At 37.2% G+C, this 19795-nt stretch overlaps 3 protein-coding genes across 3 annotated transcripts; all 3 read right to left on the minus strand.

Annotated features, from left to right (window-relative positions):
• Positions 1-1651: 1651 nt before the first annotated feature.
• Positions 1652-3163, minus strand: LOC113352215. The gene is made up of 3 exons (XM_026596060.1): positions 3043-3163; positions 2506-2917; positions 1652-2408 (listed from the first exon to the last, which is right to left on the minus strand). Exons 1-3 carry the CDS (start codon positions 3161-3163, stop codon positions 1652-1654), a joined length of 1290 nt encoding a protein of 429 aa, XP_026451845.1.
• A 2280-nt stretch (positions 3164-5443) lies between these two features.
• On the minus strand, positions 5444-8045 carry LOC113349439 (polyphenol oxidase I, chloroplastic-like). The gene is made up of 2 exons (XM_026593412.1): positions 7611-8045; positions 5444-7276 (listed from the first exon to the last, which is right to left on the minus strand). Exons 1-2 carry the CDS (start codon positions 7727-7729, stop codon positions 5629-5631), a joined length of 1767 nt encoding a protein of 588 aa, XP_026449197.1. The 5' UTR covers positions 7730-8045; the 3' UTR covers positions 5444-5628.
• A 10219-nt stretch (positions 8046-18264) lies between these two features.
• On the minus strand, positions 18265-19191 carry LOC113352216. The gene has a single exon (XM_026596061.1). The coding sequence runs from the start codon at positions 19189-19191 to the stop codon at positions 18265-18267; it is 927 nt and encodes a 308-aa protein (XP_026451846.1).
• Positions 19192-19795: the final 604 nt, after the last annotated feature.

A 19795-nucleotide genomic window follows, 5' to 3' on the forward strand; every position in this document is an offset into this window, starting at 1 on the left:
CCAATGTATATTCTTCATTTTTTGCAACTTTTTCAAATTTCTGTCTACTAAGCTTATAGAGTCTTGGATACTTATCCTTAAGAGATCTTTTCTCAACCCACCAGTCATGCCAGAAACGTACTCTTCTCCCATTCTTCACCTGGATATTAACATAATCAAAAAAATCAGTGTTAGCTTTTTGAATTTCAAGCCACATACTCCTCCCAACTGGCTCATGCTATGTAACAGAACTAGGCAAGCTTCGTCAGAATTAGTCTTCTCGCAAACATTCTTCCTCCACTAAGAAGTTTTCTCATCAACGTATCTTCCATGCCACTTAGACAAGAGTGACCTATTTATAAGCCTTAGACTTCTGATTTCCAATCTTCATTTTCTTCTAGATTTAGCAATATTTCCATGACACCCAACTCATTTTCTTTTTAGTCGCATCCTCGCCCCAGGGGCGGAGCTACATGGAGAGGATGGTGTGCAATTGCACCCCCTCAAATGTGAGCTCCCAAGCTTAATTTCAACTAATTGATCCCATTTTTAGTCATCTTTTCACTTTTGCACCTCCTAAAACATGTGTTGATTGGCAACTTGCCCACCCATTTCTCGAATCCTGGCTCCGCCCCTGCCTCGCCCCATAAGAGTTTTCTGATAATGCTATTGAGCTTCTTTTCCGTGCCACACGCATAAAATAAACAAACAAGAAATAAATTGATATACTTTCTAAAGAGCTTTTTATTAATGTGATCCTCCCGGCTTTACTCAAGAACTTTATTTTCCATGGAGCCAACTTCCTCTTCATCCTTTCAATAAACACATCTCATATGGCTATACTCATTTTTGAAGCACCGATTGGCATACCCAAATAAATAATGGGAAGAGCTTCAATCTTACACCCCAACTCCGTAGCCAAATCATTAACCAAGTCATCAACACCGATGCTAGTCATAGAACTCTTATCCAAATTCAGTTTAAGGCTTTTTAAATCTCAAACATCATTAAAATAATCAGTAATCTTCTTACCTCCTCCGTAGATGCATTAAGCAGTATAATTGTATCGTCAGCAAACTAAAGATGAGACACAGTAGTACCACCCTCTGTCACTTGAAAAGCCTCCAATTTAATTTTCTGAAACTGCCTCATCGAGCAAAACCGATAATACTTCCACCACCAAAAGAAACAAAAAAGGTGATAAAGGATCACCATGCATGATCCCTTTAGAAGGATTGATTCTGCTAGTTGCTTCTCCATTAACCAGGATTGAAAACTGCGCACCAGTTACACACCAATGAATCCACTGAATCCATTTATCGCCAAAGCCATTTTTTCTCAAAATAGTAAAAAGAGACGCCCAATTAACATTGTCAAAATCCTTCTCCAAATCTATTGTACATAAAATTCTTGGTTTCTTCTGTCTTAGCCTGCTATCTATACACTCATTAGCAATTAGAATGCCATCCAGAATTTTCTTATGCTTAATGAAAGCTCCCTGCGAGTTAGAGATAATACAAGGCATAACAGTTTTGATTCTTTCAGCTAACAACTTTGAAATAATCTTATAGAAGCTACTAATCAGACTTAACGGCCTGAAGTCTTTCATTGTAGCTGAATCTTCCTTCTTAGGAATGAGCTTAATGAACGACATATTCATCCTCCTGTCTAGCTAACCTTTGTTGTGAAATGCATTGACTACTGCCATGACATCATGCTTCGTAAATCCCCAACAAGCTTTATATAACTCAAGGTTATACCCATCTGGTCCAGGTGCCTTATTGGCGCCACACTTCTTGATATCCTCCATCACCTTCTCTTCATCAAAAGGTCTCTCAAGCCACACTTTTTGAGAGTCATCAATACTCTTAAAAGCCATATTTTCAAAAGAAGGATTAACCGAAGAAGAAGCAGTAAATAAAGAAGAAGAATATTGTTGAATCTCCCTTTTAATGATCTCCTGATTGAAAACATCTACGCCTGCCACCTCCAATTTAGTAATACAATTTCTTCTTCTTTTCGCATTAGCAATCTTATTGAAGTACCTTGTATTTTTGTCTCCCTCCTTGAATCCCTTCACCTTTGCTCTCTGGAACGCACTCCTTGCTCTATTAACCTTAACGTTATTTAGTTTCACCAAAACATTAGCTCTTTCCTCTAGTTGAATAGAAGATAAAGCAACACTTTCCTCTAACAGATTTAAAGATTTAATCTTTTCAGTCAGGTCATTCTCCTCCTTTTTCACATTACCAAAAACTTCCTTACTCCAATTCTTAATAAAGTACTTCAAATTTTGAAGCTCACAAAAGAGAATATAACCAGGCATACCTACAAAAACCAAATCCTTCCACCACTGCTCCACTGACTTAACAAAATCCGGATGTTTGAGCCATTTTAAAACTATAATTGGCCTTAACACTAGACGATAACTACAGCAATAATGCATTATGATCCGAAATCATTCTTACCAGAACTGTTTGTGTTGCATTACTAAATTTAGCATCAAAGGCTGAGCGCAGAAGAAACCTGTCAAGTCTGCATAACAACGGGTCGTCTTGCTTGTTCCTCCAGGTATAAGAACTACCATTAAGAGGAAAATCTATCATCTCCTGTTCGAAAATAAACTCATTAAGATAGCCTATATTTCTAGCATCACCACAACTCTTGTTTCTCTCTGCATCACTTCGTACAGAGTTTAATTCACCAACAAAGCACCAAGGTTCCAAACTCCAATTTCTTATTTCAGCAAGATCACTCCAAAAATCCTCCCTCAAATTGTCGTCACACGGCGAATAGGCATTCGTAGGAATGAATTTGAATCCATTACTTCTATACTTAAACAGGCAAGAGATTGAGTTGAGACCCACTCTCTTATCCAACAACTCCAGAACAGTAGCATCCCACATAGTAATAAGCCCTCCACTATTTCCAGCACTGCCTTGAGATGGCAAAACTTCCGTACCAAAATCAGCGTCAAACCACAATTAGGTTTCTCAAATCTATTTGCTTATCATAAACATTTAGTCCCCGAATATTCCAATTCATTATTTTAGACCCCATTACCACTCATATTCTCCCTTGAACTTACCTCATCCAACTCCACATCTTTATCACTGGAATCCCCTGAATTATTAGAATCACAACTATCCTGCACCCTTTTTTCTTCTGCAATAGCCTTATACATGTCCCTGTATTTAAATAGAATTTCTTCGATAATATCCTTAGCTTGTTTCTTATCTTTGTCAGTGATTCCACCCAAACGACAACATAACTCAAGCACTAATTTCGAAGTTGAGAAGATAACTTCACTCGAATCAATATTTGTGTCTTATATATCACCTAGTCTGATAACAATTTGGTCCTCCGTCACGGTGAATAACTGTTTATAATAGTTAACCTGAAGGGGCAACGTATCCTTAACAGTATCTGCCGGCGAATCCTCTACTTCCAAACAACTATTATGCAAGACAATTTGACGGTCATCACACAATCAAAAGTCACACCCTGTTAACTCCAGCATCAGCGGATCCGTGGATCCCGCCAGGTTGTCTCACACGGGACAACCCGTTGTGGCGAGCCCACGGTGTACGTAGCATTACCCACTAACTTGCCCAAAGGCTTATCTGTCCGACTTGTTAATTATTTTTGCAGAATTGGTAAAATGCATTTCACAATAATAACTTGTTTTGTTTTGGCTTGATTTTAAATTTCTCTAGCAGTTTTCGTTTTCGGGTGAATCCGGAAGGCTCTGCCTTCCCACACGGAATTAGCAGGGACCAGTGTGCGAGTGATTTTAAATCCGTTTTTTTGTTGGGAGTTTTCTGTCTGATGTTTGAAATGAATTAAAGAAAATAAAATCTGATTCTTTAGTTGGTGGCATGTTACTTCTTATATCTTCATATATATTCCCAAGACGATCAAGTGTTTGAATAATGTGCAATTTGCATGGAAAATGGGATCTTATAGCTGGTTAAAGTACGAACTAATTAAAGTGCACCCATATCTTCTCTTTTAATATTCAATTAACTTCCACCCTCCAGTATTGAATGTGTGGTGCCAGCTCAATCAATAGTCTACTTGCTCCAGAACTCGTTGCCACCAGCTCCGTAAGGATACACAGTAACAAAAAGGACAACTTGGTAATATGCCTCAAAATCGAATGTACTTTGGGATATGCCCCGAAATTCCAGTTGTCTGGAATATGTCCCGCGATAACGGTTTCCGTCCGAATAATTTAAATAGTCAATATATCGTAATTGATCAGTCAAAATATCATAATATGAGATCTCATGAGGTGACGGAAATGACAAGCTTAACCTCAGATCAATTAAAACTAAAGTGTTGTTCCTTCACCGAACACAATAGAACCATCTCATTATCAACACTAGTTCTTCTTCTACATAAAAATAAAACAAACCAACCAGTTCTTCTGATTCACTACTCATCCCGTCTCCACTTCCATCTGTAGGGTATTCAACGATATTTAATTAAGATATAAACTTAGGGTTTCAAATTAAGGCTTCCGTTTGTGATCTAAAACACTAGATGGGTTTCATCAGTAAGATTGATGTCTGAATCATTAGAGAAAAATCAAGGGTTTAGGGAGGAAAAGTGAAGTCTTGCTGGGGTTTATGAATTAAAGCTGATGATGGCTGCATCTGAAGAGTATTAATCGTGATTTTGATCTCTACATCTCTTCCTCGTCTACATTGTTGTTAATCAAATTGATGTGTAAGTGACAAAAGATGGATCAGTTTTATGAGTTGGGTTTGTTTCAATTTTGAATTTGACTACGAAATCTTGTTTTAATTTTGAGATGAATATGTTTACTTTACTTAGGGTTTTCAGTTTCGTTCATGATGTTTCTGCTAGAAGCAACGGTGGTAATTGATTGGGTAATTGATAATTTTGTTATATCGTCCCTGGATCCTAAACTTGTATTATCATTCCTTTGGTTTCATTTTACAATTTCATCATCTCAATGGAACCACTCGGAGTTTCAGATTCAGGAACTCGTGAAATCTTAGTTTTTAATCAGTCGGATTATCGCGAAGAACACCACAAGAGTTGCAGTCACTTTTTAGAAGGATAAATTTGTCATTTTGTCACACGTGTAATCTCACATGTGTGCGTTATTTGACAAGTTAACTGGCTTGGATGAAAATTTGGACGGCCGGGACATATCCCGAGAACTGGAATATCGGGACATATTCTCAAAATTGCATTCGATTTTGGGGCACTTTACATGTGACTACTGTGAATCTGTTTGTTTAATGGTGTCGGACTGAAATCTGTAATTAATTTGATTGATAATCCCAAGTTTAAGCTTAATTTCATGAAATCGTGATTTCTAGAAAATTAATTTCAGTTTCTCTGCATAAACATTGTGAAGGATAAACTCACCATTTTTTCATCGCTAAGAGACTCCTCCCTCCGGTCATCGTCCAATAATCTGCAGTTTCAATTCTTACCAAACCTCGTTTCTCATTTCATGGTATTCATAATACACATTTACATTTCTCTTTCGAATTAACACATTCGAAGTAGTAACAAAAAACAGTCTCATCGCCACTAGTCATTTTAATTTAAGAATAGCTATTAAACAATAACAAATAGATATCAAAAAAAAATTTAACAAGCTTTATCTTATCATTTCATATACTCAATCCGAACTCCGTCAACAGTTGTATTGATGCCAGTCCCGCCTCTCGGTACCAATGTGACCCAAATGGTCTCATCGCCGTCTGCCTCGAGGTCTTCCAACAGCTCAGTGATACCCACCTTAAAAACTGTCTTTCTCTTCACCACCAAATCTCCTTTGTTCAACACTATCCTTACTCCCCTCTTCATGTTCACAAATGTTCCTGCAAACTCTCTCGATTCAGGACCAATCATGGTCTCATCAACAGCATTAACATAAACGTCGAACTTGACGTACGCATCCTTACTGATGTCAATTCCATAAACAACTATAATCTCTTCTTCTTGCTCTTTCTCAGTCTTACTTCTATGTGTCTTCGGTCTACGAAGCTTCACTCTTACCGTCGTATCGAGCCTCTTACCGTTCAGCCCGAAATCCGGTGAAACGATAGCTTCATTAGAGATATCCAAGAACGGGTTCTGATTCTCTCGCATTTTCAAGACCTGACGAGCGATCTTCGGTGGTACGGAGGGTTTGGGTCTCGCGTTGAGCCATACATTCTCGACCTTCTCGTAAGCGTATCTAAGCTTAGAACTGTCAAGAACGTCTCTGATTTTTATTCTAACAAGCTGCGACTTCTCGTTGTGGAAGTAAAAGGTAGAATCTAACCATTCCGGATCTTCAATCGCCGGCTTGTCGCCGCCCCGGAGTTGGTTCCATACGTTCCAAAGGCGATCGATGTTTGAATGATGTGCATAGAAAATTGGATCTCTTGCAGCTGAATAAAAGGCTCCCAAATCTTCTCTTTCAGGATTCAAGTTACTACCAACCCAAGTATGCAATGCATTATGTGGCGCCAGTTCGATAGTTCCTGGTCCGTCACAAAACCCATTCTCGCCGGCTTTATAAGGACACCCCATGAACAGTTCAGTCTTTTTAGCGCCAGACACCATTTGATTGTACATGAAAGCAACGTTTGTTGAAATCTGATCTTCAGGTCCTAATCCTCTTTCGAAGTAATCGTAATTAATGTCAGCAACTTGAGGTGGCAGGTGAGAACTATCCCGCTGCGTATCAATCATTGACCCATTCAAGTACATGTCCGGAATAAACATACCGTCCGGCGAATCCCAGTTCCAGAAAGGTAGAGCGAAATTCTCGTCCCCGATCAAACTTCCGAGAATCCTCTCGTGAAAGTAAATCATCATTCTGTGCCATGGGAAAAACATCCAAGATCTGTGAATTTTGAGTAGAGAGTTGGAGTTCTGTTGATTGTAAGCACCGGTGCAGTATATGCAATGCATATTAGCTTGACGCATGTAGCTGCGTGGATCGTCGTAAGGTAATGATTTCATGATGGCTATGGCTCTGTTATACTTGGCGATGTAATCTGCATCAACCTTGTGAGCTGGTTTCCTGACTCTAATTGGCTCTGAAATGTCTGGAAATTGGAAATCAATTATGGGTTCTAATGATTCACGTTTTGGTGGACAACAATAAACCGGTCGATCGGCATCGGAAAGTGACTTATGACACGTCGTGAGGTTTGGAGTTAAGATGACATGTTTAGGTTTAATCTCTTCGTTTATGGCACTTGCATCTTCCATTGTAAGCCATGTTCCATCAAAAAATCCAAGGAATGTTGCCTTCAGATCACTGAAACATAAGAAAAAAATACAAATCAAATTTAATTTCTTACCATGGTAATATTTGTATGAATCATATAAAGTCATACATGCTAAATATGAAAACAGAACACCCAGTAGAAGGAAAAAAAAAAAAACAGATCTAATTCGTTTGCCTAATAAAACTAAGCAACTATTACCATTATAGTCAAACTAAGCATACCAATGGTCCTGTTGTGATAAAACCATAGATCTAAAAGAGAATGAATATTCACTGAAATTAACTTGTAAATTTTAGTAACACCTTCTTAAGGGAGCATGAAAAATGACTGAATGGTGAAAGCTAAACAAGATAATATATTTACCTTATAAAAGAAATGGCTTGAACTTGTTGATCTGAATCTTGAACAAACAAATCTGAAGAAGATAATCCAACTAAGATTAAAGCCAAGAAAACCAAAGAGACCCATCTCTTTGCTTCCATGGCTACTTCCTTACCCTCCCTGCTCTTATCTAGTGGACACTAGCTAGTAGTGGAGTTTCTGATGATTACTACCTTACGGAGGCAGCACTGAGATTTTCAAGAATGTAGCAATGGAATTTTCTGAGAGGGAAAGAGATGGAGAGACTTGGAAATGTTGAGAGTTAATGGACCAATAGGGTGTGTATATATAGTATACAGAAACCTTTACAGGGAGACTTCCAAGCACGTTTGTTTATTACATTGACATTGAAAAGAATCAAAAATGAAGAACACAATCCCTTCCCAGCTACATGTTAGAGAAAAGCTTACCAACTTCATAAATTTATGTACCTACTGAATTCCTATTGCCACAATTATTATTTTTTGAAATTGCCCAACAATGGTCCCACTTTTTTTGACAAATCTTTTTTTTTTGGAAATTTTGACTGCACCCTCCCAAAAAATAATCAGTTAAATTCCGCCCCCCCATTTTACAAATGTTTTATTCTATCCCCAATTCTGTTAAATCAGTAGTTCAGTCAGAGTTTGGCGCCACTATCGTCACTTGAGAAGTCTTGATTCTGTTGAATGTCCCCAACCAACCAGCCCCTTCAATTAACTCAACATAGGTTAATATTGGCAATACACTGGCCACGCACATTAAGCTTCAGCTAACAGGTGTCCAAAAACATTCCTAACAATGGAATCAGGTGGTAAGGTCCGGTTGAGCTCTTACCCCATACATGAAATGCAATGTAGCTCTGATTCAACAGAGTAGGGTCTAGAATATAAAACATTTATAAAATTGGGGGGCGAAATTTAACTGAATACTTGTTTAGGGAGTGCAGTCGAAATTGCTCATCTTTTGCTGGATTAAAAAATAGAATCAACTTTTGGAAGATGCTCGAATGAAGAAGAATCCCATATACTGCGTGCCTTCCAGGAAAACGAAAGAAAATGAAATTTGTAGGCACATGTATCTCGTGGGCTTCACATTATTGAAGTTGACTGCAACCATATACATTTATGAGGATAGCTTGCCTGCTGCAAGGGGCGTTAACCAGACCAAAGGCACCAAGTAATACTCATGGCTGCCAACCGGGTACGAGTACCAGTTTACTGGACAAACAAGAAAATAAGCTGATACTCCTACAGCAATGTTAATAATTATTATCTTACTAAAATAATTATCCTAATTATTATCTTGGTTAACTTTTTGTTTTCTTTCTTTTTTGGATACGGAGGCCTTGGAAACCACAAAATTGCTAATAGGGTGCCATACTAATATACATATGGGACGACAAAATACATATTGGTACTGTTGGAATATTTTCAACGCCGCTAATCAAAGGGGGGTCCTGGGGGGCAACGCCCCCGGAAGAATTTTTTGAACTGAAGGTTTTATTTGGCCGATAAAAGCCTGTTCGAAAATTTCGAATCCAAAAGACACCATTGATGTCTGTTGATGAAGGAACCTGACGTTTCGTGAATAGAAACCTGTTGGCGAATAAAAAAACCTATTCCCAACAGGTGCAAAACCCTTTATAAATAGCTTCTCCCAGTTTCGTTTAACATATAAGAAAAATCAATCTGTTTTCTCTGTTTCAAAAAGCATCATCAGAAATCAGAAATCTCTTTGTGTGTTCTTGATTGAATCAAGGGGTACAAACCTTGAATTCAGTTTTCGTTGCAGGGCTTTCATTGTATCCTGAAGGCAATATTTCGCATACATGTTGTAATCGCCAATTGTTATTGGGAGGGTAGAAATATTTGTCTAAAAGAAATTTATACAAGCCTTGAAAGTTTTGGAGTGCAACACTTTCTTCTCTGTGTCATTCATCCTTTGTGAAACCCATTTTTTTCCAACAGGTACATCCCAAACAATTTGGTACCCACTACCCCTATTAACAGCCTTGGCCACTAGTGCCCAACTCTACATATCTTATCCCTAGGGAAAGGGAATATTTATCACCCCAGCCAACGCAAAGTCTCACCCTTACACATGTGAGGCGAGATGGGAACCATCACCAATCATCCTATTCCTACCAGAGGTTGGAACTCCAAATCTATTTCAATTTTAATAACATGACGTATCTTTCGGTTTTCTACGTGTGAAAGGATAAATAGTCTCACATTCCTGGTTTCCGCATAATGAATTTAAAATATAATATAGAAGGGTCGTTCATCTCATTGCCAATTGGTTTTGAGTTGGATGTCCGCAGATTTTAACATGGTATCAGAGTTAGGTCCCATACGCGGGGTGTAGGCCGAATTAGTAGCCGTCGTGACCCGAATGAGCACATGTACACCCGTGACCGAATGACTGGTCACTCGTATGACCTGTACTTGGGATGGACCGTGACCGATGTCACCTACACACCCAAGATCCATACGTGCGTAGGTCCACGTATTAGACCGAGTGACTGGCTTTACATGTGAGGGAGGGTGTGAAAGGATAAATAGTCCCACATCTCTAATTTCCGCATAATGAACTTAAAATATAATATCAGATCCTCTATAACGCGTAGAGTCAATTTCTTATACATGTGTTACACATGCGCTTTCCTGTTTGGTGGCTGGCATAGCTCGGCTATGTCATCCCCGGATTGTTGTATTAATGTTTTGTATCTTACTTGTTGGCAGTGTTCAACCAGACTGAGAGTACACTTGTCTAAACTCGAAGTCGCGTTCGAAAATATGTGTGGGTGGGTGGGTGGTGCGTGGGGGGTGGAAATAGTGGACGCCATCGTCATAAGTCTTGCTTCGTACACTTGGTTGGTTGTACGCATCTAATAACAAGGTTTAACCTTTGGAGGTGTGCAGTCAACGTGGACGGTTAGAAATGGAACTATTTGAGACCCTCCAATTGGTTGGGAATTTACGCCGGATCTGAGGTTTGGAACGCTAGTTTCATACAGAATAATACTCCCTCCTTACCTATTATATCCTAGCATTTTTAGAGGCCACCCAAAAGGAATCAGGGGCCAAGAAGAAGACAATATAGGGTCATCCAAACCTAAATGAAAGTTAGCCCTTATCTCCCGTATTTCGTAATGGCAAAATTGCCCTTCCACAATCGGTAGTTAATACTACAATTGGTAGTAAAGTGTGTTATTTTAACCTCCGAATATATTCAATTTTCGAATTTTAGTACTACCATAATCGGTAGTAAATTTAACTTCCGAATGTATATTGGCCCCAAAATGAGATTTCGCAAAAATTTTAAAATTTTCAAACTTTGGTACTATCGTAATCGGTAGTAAAGTGTTTTACTTTAACCTCCGAATATACTCAATTTTCGAATTTTGGTACTACCATAATCGGTAATAAATTTAACTTTCGAATGTATATTGGCTCCAAAATGATATTTTACCAAAATTCTAAAATTTTCAAACTTTGGTACTATCATAATCGGTAGTAAAGTGTATTACTTTAACCTCCGAATATACTTAATTTTCGAATTCTGGTACTACCATAATCCGTAGTAAACTTAACTTCCGATTATATATTGGCCTAAAATGTGATTTTGCCAAAATCCTAAAATTTTCGAACTTTGGTACTACCATAATCGGTAGTAAAGTGTGTTACTTTAACCTCCGAATATACTCAATTTTCGAATTTTGGTATTACCATAATCGTTAGTAAATTGTGTTAATAAGTGATGCTTATTATCTACGGATTGTGTTCGTGGCCCAAAATTCAAATTTTCAAAACTTAATAAAATTTCGAAATTATCTACTTTCATAATCGGTAGTTAATGATGTTCATTATCAACCGGTTGTGCGTAACTTTTAGTAAAGAGAAATTAAATTTTTTGAATCAAGAATAATCGGTAGATAATGATAAATTTACCTACCGATAATGATAAAATTCTTAAAAATAAAAAGATAAAGATAAAGATACAAAACAGGTGGGTTGCCTCCCAATTAGCGCTTGGTTTAAAGTCGTCAGTCCGACTTTCATCTCACTTGCATTCTTAGCCAGCGTCAGTTTCCTCCACAACAAAACATGAGTGCACATCGCTTGGGTATCTCATCGCCTCAAAGATGTTGAAGCGAACAACCTCTCCATCAAATTCCATTGTCAAGGTACCTTCAAATACATTTATCTTTGTTCTAGCGGTTCTCATAAATGGTCTACCCAACAACAAAGGTGTAGACGAGGATGAGTTTTCATCACTCATATCAAGAACATAGAAGTCCACAGGAAATATAAGCTCATTAACCTGCACCAAAACATTTTCGACAACCCCTTTCGGGTAGATATTAGATCTATCGGCAAGTTGAATAACTATGCTGGTACTTTTGAGAGGACCAAGATTTAAAAATTCATAAATTGAGGCAGGCATAACACAAATAGATGCTCCTAAATCTAGCAAAGCTTTTGTAAACCTTGTTTTACTAATTGTGCAAGGTATAGTAAAATGATAGACACATTTTTGCGTCTAAATTGATCTCAATACTATACATTGTTGGCACTCGATTTCGTATTTATTTACAGTGTTTTTTGTGTTTGTAGGTTTTTTGGGGAATAAACATTTTTGGAAGAATTGACTTAAAAGTGTTAAAGGCATCCTCATTTCAGATAAGAGCACCAATCTTGTTAAAGGCACCCAGCAAATGGATAGAGGCACCCTCTCCTTCTTCATTTTGAAACAGATTCACAGAATTTATGGGAGATTTTAAAGATTCGATCTTCTTGCCTATTATACATAAAGTTTCCATATCTTGAAGGTAAAAGAGATAATATAATTATGAGTTGGTTTTTATTGAAAAGGAGAAAGAAAATATGGGGTTTTATTTAAAAAATAAAAAAAGATAATATCCCTAGGATTTTATTCTAGCAAATAAAGAAGATTTGTGATAATGGAGAAAGAAATTATTCATGAGATATCTTTCATTGAATAGAAGATCTGATGGAGTTATGGAAGAAGATTTTGAAAAGATGTTTGAGTAATGGGTTATTGTGTATAAATAGGGTGCTAGTAGGACCAAACAGGATTATCGAGAGAGGGGAGTTTTGGGAGAGCAAAATCATTGTTTTATTCTTCTCATTACATTTCATCATCTTGTAAACACTTTTTGAGCCATGAATAAATATTTTAAGTGTGTTTTCGACGTGATGAGCTAAACCCCAATACTGGGACGACGAACGAAGACGAATTTCATACATGGGTAAAATTATTTAATTCTTTTTAAGACTTTTTCATTAATTTTAATTGAAATATGATTTGAATTAATTGGTTGTCATTTAATTTGATGAGGTATGCTTAGCTTAAATGTTTTGATACATCATGCTTAGGATTTAAAACTAATTTTTGAGAATCTACCTTGGCAAAACCAGAGTCCATGTTAATTTTATTCATTGAGATTTAATTGTTGAGAATAAATAAATTGAACCCTATGTTATGAATTCGACGAAATCCTAGTCCCAGTAACACTCTTCATCCTGTGACAATATTTTGTGTATATTTTTTCTTTTCTTTTAGTTTATTAATTCTTAAAATTAATCCATCAAGTCCGAGTGAACCACAACTCTATTTACCACTATATAAAATTCGATCAATTTTTGGCGCCGCCGACGCGGACTTGTATATACATTTTTTTTTAGGTTTTGTTTGTTATTTTTATTATTTTTGTTCTTTTTTTACGTGTTTTGCTATTTTTTCTGTTTGTTTTGAGACTTGGTGTGGAGCTTATGTAAAAGAGAAAGTGTTGAAAAGTAAAGCGAAGCCAAAGAAGGAAAGAAAAGAGAAATCCAAAGGAGTAAATAAGAATATTTTTTTATATAGTTAATTTATTTTTATTAGGTATTTTTTATTTATTTTTTTGAACTGTAATTAGAGTTATATTTTTGTAATCTTTTTTTTGGACTTTATTTTTGGGACTTTCTTTTGGACATTATTTTTAAAACCCTAAGGAAGGGTTAATATAAATAAAACTGCTGCAGGGAAGGACGACAGTTACGATACTGTCTCGGCCCCTCGGGTTCGTACACGACATCGGAGTCGTGGCGCGAGTCGATTTCAACGGTTCATCCCCCGTCTGGAACGGGAGGTAAGGTTTTCTGAACACCCGCGAATCCCCTGTCAGTGGGTTTATTTTGTGTTGAAAATGTCAAACTGGCATTACAATAACCAATACAATGAATATCCAACTGAACAATATGGACATTACTCCTTTTATGACCATAGTGTGAATAGTGGTTGGGAATGCCAACCTTTTGAAGGTTATGGGTCATACCATGGTGAGCCCAATTACTATCCACACGCACATCGGTCATTCGAGCAAGATAATTATAGTAATAGTACTTCGTCTCTAGAGGATACAATCAAACTATTGAAAAGTAGTCCTTTTTATGATCCTTATGTTCCTATTCCTTCTCTAGAAGAGTCCCTTAGGTATTTAGCTGAGTCGACACGTAAGTTAGCTGAATCGACACGTAATTTAGCTGAGGTGAATAACGTAGTTATGGACGAAAGAGCTGCAACAACGATTGAATCTTCTTTAGGTATCCTCAATAGGTTAATTGAAAACTTAGATCCAACACTAAGGGAACTTTATTTAGAAGAGACCCTTGAGAGGATAGCTGAGTCGACACGTAGACTTGAGTTAGAGACGAATGAAAGAATTGCTCGAAATAATCTGAATTTCTAACACAATGTTCCCAGTTTCACCCTTGAAAATGAGGATAGTTACTATTCACCTAATGATGAGGTTAGAAATGGAGACACTACTTTAGATGAGGTTCAACCATTTTCATGTTATTATAATGATTATGATAATGATAATGTTGATGAAGAATTTGAAAGTTGTAGGCATAGTGATCAGGAATTTATTACTCCAATTGAGCTTTATAATAATCATGTTACTTCTAGTTCAAATCCAAATAATTTTAATGATATTTTACCTATTCAAAAGGATGAGGATTTGACTAGAGGTATCCCCGTTTTAGACGATGTAGTATTTCCTTTTTACGAAGCCGATGATAGTTTTGAGGAACGAGTTTATTTTGAGAATATTGTTTTAGAGTCTAGCGATTTAGAAACGTTAGACTTAGAAAAAGAAAATGAACTCGTTTAGATGAGTGAGGATGAACCCGACTTAGAAGAATCAATTGATCATTTTCAGAAATCTGATGACCTAGAAATTAGGGAAGTTGTGATTAGTCTTTCTAGAGACACTGAAAACTCTATGTTTGGGGGTGATTATTATCCATGTGCTTTAACTCTTAGAAAGGTCCCTTACTTGGGACTTAACATATATTCCTCAACCATTTTACAAGATTATCTTCATACACGTTTTCCCGAACCTCATGTTGTCCAAAATGAATCTCAGTTGTTAGAAACCCATCCTCTGGTTGATGTGGTTAACCCAGGCTACGATACCAAAATTGACTTTGTTTTCCCACCAAAAACTTTCCTTCCAATTGTGGGAACATATGAGTTTCAGATGTGTCAGTTATTAAGTTTTGAGACTAAACCTAATTACTTTAGAAAATTAGGGTCGACACATTTACTTAAGAATGACCACCACTATGGTCAACAGTGTGAGTCAAATCTGATTGACTTAGAGGATCCCCAATTATTCAGGTTAGTGTTATGTGCTTCTAAGTTCTTAGTTGAGTATTTTCAGACTCTACAACCTGATCTTCAGGATCCTGCCTTTGAGGAAGTCCAACCCATGAAAATATTTTATCTAGACCCAGTTATAGAACCTGAACCTGAACCACAGCTAGATGTAGTTGTCTTAAACAGGAAACTAGACAAGGGTGTGCTTTATTTGCTAATTTTCTTGTCATGTTGCAGATTCCTTTTACTTGTGATAGCCCTATTTGGTTTTGGTGATCCGCAGTTATTCCGTCTATTACTCTATGATTCCATAAGGTGACTAATCCTTTATTAGTCTGGCTGAAGACTTTAAACTTAGCACTTCTTGGGAGGTAACCCGATATTCTTGCGACACGGTAATATCTTTCCTTATCTCTTTTGCTTCAAGTGGTAATAGTTTCTCCTTGTTCATGTTTTTAATTTTATCTTTAGAACATTGAGGACAATGTTAGATTTAAATTTGGGGGCATGGGAAACTTTTTAGTTGCAATAAATAAACTCCAGAGCCTAGAAATCTATGCTTATTAAGGTTGGGACTAACCAATCTAAGTGGATGAGAACATCTTGGTTGTAGGAGTTGAGGAACCAATCTGATTAGATGAAAACATCTAAAGAGTCTATTCATAAAAGCACAGAGCTCAGGTGTTAGAATTAAAAAGAAACATGGTAGTTTCGCCATATGTCGTTGAATCCTTTTCACCTTCTGTTTTTATATTTTATTTTCTTATAAGTGATTGGGTGAAATAGAGTAATTGAGATATAAAAAAAAAATGAAAAAAATTAGAGACCAGACCATCAGACCAACCGGAATAAATTCAATAAAGTCAACCACTGGGTGCCCTTGTATATGCCAGTTGTGTTGACCTAGAGTTAGGATTATCACCCGTTGGTTCCCTTGTATATGCCAGTTGTGTTGATACTAGTCAGACCGGTATCTCAGTCCATTAGGATAGGTTCACCTTAGTCTACATCAAAACCATCTACGTTTTTCTCTACATCCATCTTCTTAATCTTTCCATGTGATTGGTTGACTCCGGTTATGATGTACATAAACTATCTGAGTAGAGCTCTGTCACTTATATGAATTTTAGTATGCTTGAGTGCAAACTCGTGTACATCAATTGGAATTTCGCATCAAGGTACTTCCTCCTGTAGTCAATGAGAGTATGCCAACCAAGGAGATTCTTTAGTGCCTTCCAAGGTTCAACGTAGATAGCTAGGGTCTGGAGTAAAGGTTTTGTGGGTACACTTCTGGTTAACCCTCCGGAGACAACACTCCGCCGGTAGTGCCACCTAGCGGTTTAACGGCTTGCTACACGTGCTAAGTGTAGTCATTTTATTTTTCTATATTAAATTTGCTCGAGGACTAGCAAATAATAAGTTTGGGGGTATTTGATAGACACATTTTTGTGTCTAAATTGATCTCAATACTATATATTGTTGGAACTCGATTTCGTATTTATTTACAGTGTTTTTCGTGTTTGTAGGTATTTTTGGGGAATAAACATTTTTGGAAGAATTGGCTTAAAAGTATTAAAGGCATCCTCATTTCAGATAAGAGCACCAATCTTGTTAAAGGCACCCAGCAAATGGATAGTGGCACCCTCTCCTTCTTCATTTTGAGACAGATTCACGGAATTTATGGGAGATTTTAAAGATTCGAGGCAAAGATATCTTCTTGCCTATTATACATAAAGTTTCCATATCTTGAAGGTAAAAGAGATAATATATTTATGAGTTGGTTTTTATTGAAAAGGAGAAAGAAAATCTGGGGTTTTATTTAAAAAATAAAAAAAGATAATATCCCTAGGATTTTATTCTAGTAAATAAAGAAGATTTGTGATAATGGAGAAAGAAATTATTCATGAGATATCTTTCATTAAAGAGAAGATCTGATGGAGTTATGGAAGAAGATTTTGAAAAGATGTTTGAGTAATGGGTTATTGTGTATAAATAGGGTGCTAGTAGGACCAAACAAGATTATCGAGAGAGGGGAGTTTTGGGAGAGCAAAATCATTGTTTTATTCTTCTCATTACATTTCATCATCTTGTAAACACTTTTTGAGCCATGAATAAATATTTTAAGTGTGTTTTCGACGTGATGAGCTAAACCCCAATACTGGGACGACGAACAAAGACGAATTTCATACATGGGTAAAATTATTTAATTCTTTTTAAGACTTTTTCATTAATTTTAATTGAAATATGATTTGAATTAATTGGTTGTCATTTAATTTGATGAGGTATGCTTAGCTTAAATGTTTTGATACATCATGCTTAGGATTTACAACTAATCTTTTGATAATCTACCTTGGCAAAACCAGAGTACATGTTAATTTTATTCATTGAGCTTTAATTGTTGAGAATAAATAAATTGAACCCTATGTTATGAATTCGACGAAATCCTAGTCCTAGTAACACTCTTCATCCTGTGACAATATTTTGTGTATAGTTTTTCTTTTCTTTTAGTTTATTAATTCTTAAAATCAATCCATCAAGTCCGAGTGAACGACAACTCTATTTACCACTATATAAAGTTCGATCATAAAACTGTCGGGGTCTTTCAATTTAGGTGGGAGTTTTTTTGAAGATATGCCGAAGCACTCTCCCCCATACTTATTACCTCATTACCGGTCAATTTGTGCTTGTTAGTGCACAATTCCTTTAAGAACTTTGCATAACGAGGAACCTGCCTTATCGCATCAATTAATGGAATGTTCATTTCGATCTTCTTGAAGATTTCCCAAATCTTTTTGTCCAACGTCTCCTTATTTGATTTTGCAAACCTGCTAGGAAAAGATGGAGGAGTAACATAAGTAGAAACAAGAGGTTTAGAGTTAGAATTTATCGAATCAGTCTTTTTAGGGACTATTTCTTCCACTTCTTTCTCTAAATCACGTTCATGGGACTCCGATGATGTTGTCGGTTTCTCTACTTGTTTCCCACTTCAAAACTCAATAGCACTAACAATCTCTCTGGGATTCAATGGTTGCGAGGGAAGTTTTCCAGCTGCTTGTGCTTTCAATTTTCTCACAGTAGTATCTAGTTGACCCATTTGTGTTCGGATGTCCTTCATATCCATCTCCGCCTTTTTCTTATCTTGCGTCATTGTGTTGAGAATGAGATTCAACTTGTCATCTATACTCATGCCTTGAGCTTCTTGTTGCGACCTCTGCAAGAATTGGTACCCGCCTTGTTGATTGAATGGCGGATTGGAAACTGCAGCTTGCTTGTTGGCGTAGCTGAAATTAGGATGATCACGCCAACCCGGATTATATGTGCTGGAATATGGGTCATATCTTGGCCTTTGCTGATTTTGGTACATAGCACTTGCTTGCTCAACTTCTTCGGTGTATGATGGTATTTCAGCCGCTGCTATTTGTTGCATCATCCTCTCCATGTTGCCCATTCTATGTTCCAAATGTGAAGAATCACCAACTTCATCCACTTTCCTTGCCACTGGTTCACCTCGAGTGTAGAATTGTTGAGTGTTCACAGCCATATTATCCAACAAACTTGTAGCTTCCGCAATGGTCTTGTTGGTAAGTGCACCACCACTTACGACATCAATCAAATTTCTCTCATTAGAAAGCAACCCCTCATAGAAGTATTGAATAACGAGTTGATTGCTAATTTGATGGTGTGGGCATCTAGTGAGAAGTTTTTTGTCCCAATACTCATAGAGAGTCTCTCCGGATACTTGCCTAATACCACAAATCTCCTTGCGAATCTCTGCTGCTTTTGATGCCGGAAAATACTTCTCAAGGAATAACTTCTTCATCCCATTCCATGTGGTTATACTCCCAGATAAGCAAAAGAACCATTCTCCTGCAGCATCTATAAGGTAGAAAGGAAACGCTGTCATCATAGCCATATCAGCGTCTGCAGTTGCTTGCTTTAAACTAGTCACAACATGATGAAATTGTTGCAAGTGACGATTAGGATCTTCTCCCGCTAAACCTTTGAATTGGGCAGCAAGTGAATCAATTGCGGCTTCAATTCAATGGTTTCATTCAGCTGAATACATAAAGGCTGTTGGTCAAGGTTTGGAGAAGTGAGCTCCTTGAATGTTCTTGGAACAGGTGGTCGACCTCCCATTCTGTTGTCTTCCTCTTTGTCCAAGTCCGAGAATTCACTTGTTGAAGAACTAGGAGGAAGTGGAGTATTCACTGCTCGAATGAAGTATTTTAGTAAAGTGCCCGAACGAAGACGTATACCAATAGGACTTGGTTTTCCTTCTCCGAGCATTCACCAAAGAAATAGTACCTGAAAATAAGGTTCTAAAAGATTGAATGAGTAAACTGTAATTGAAATAAAAGAAAAAGTAACAACTAAGAATAAAAATAACAACTAAACTTGCCAATGCTTCCCCGGCAGCGACGCCAATTTTGACGAGGTGTCAACTCGCAAATAATAATTTCTACTTCTCTTTACACTAGCAAGTAATAGAATGGAAGCAGGATCGTCCCAAGGGAGGT

The sequence above is a fragment of the Papaver somniferum genome, chromosome 2 (assembly GCF_003573695.1).
Source record: "Papaver somniferum cultivar HN1 chromosome 2, ASM357369v1, whole genome shotgun sequence".
NCBI lineage: Eukaryota > Viridiplantae > Streptophyta > Magnoliopsida > Ranunculales > Papaveraceae > Papaver > Papaver somniferum.

Coding starts and splice junctions, on each gene's coding strand:
- LOC113352215 (XM_026596060.1), bottom strand. CDS start 3,163: ATGTATAAGGCTATTGCAGAAGAAAAAAGGGTGCAGGATAGTTGTGAT. Junction 2,918..3,042: donor TTCAAGGGAGAATATGAGTG/GTAATGGGGTCT, acceptor TGCCATCTCAAG/GCAGTGCTGGAAATAGTGGA. Junction 2,409..2,505: donor TTGTTATGCAGACTTGACAG/GTTTCTTCTGCG, acceptor TTATTGCTGTAG/TTATCGTCTAGTGTTAAGGC.
- LOC113349439 (XM_026593412.1), bottom strand. CDS start 7,729: ATGGAAGCAAAGAGATGGGTCTCTTTGGTTTTCTTGGCTTTAATCTTA. Junction 7,277..7,610: donor CAAGCCATTTCTTTTATAAG/GTAAATATATTA, acceptor CTTATGTTTCAG/TGATCTGAAGGCAACATTCC.
- LOC113352216 (XM_026596061.1), bottom strand. CDS start 19,191: ATGGCTATGATGACAGCGTTTCCTTTCTACCTTATAGATGCTGCAGGA.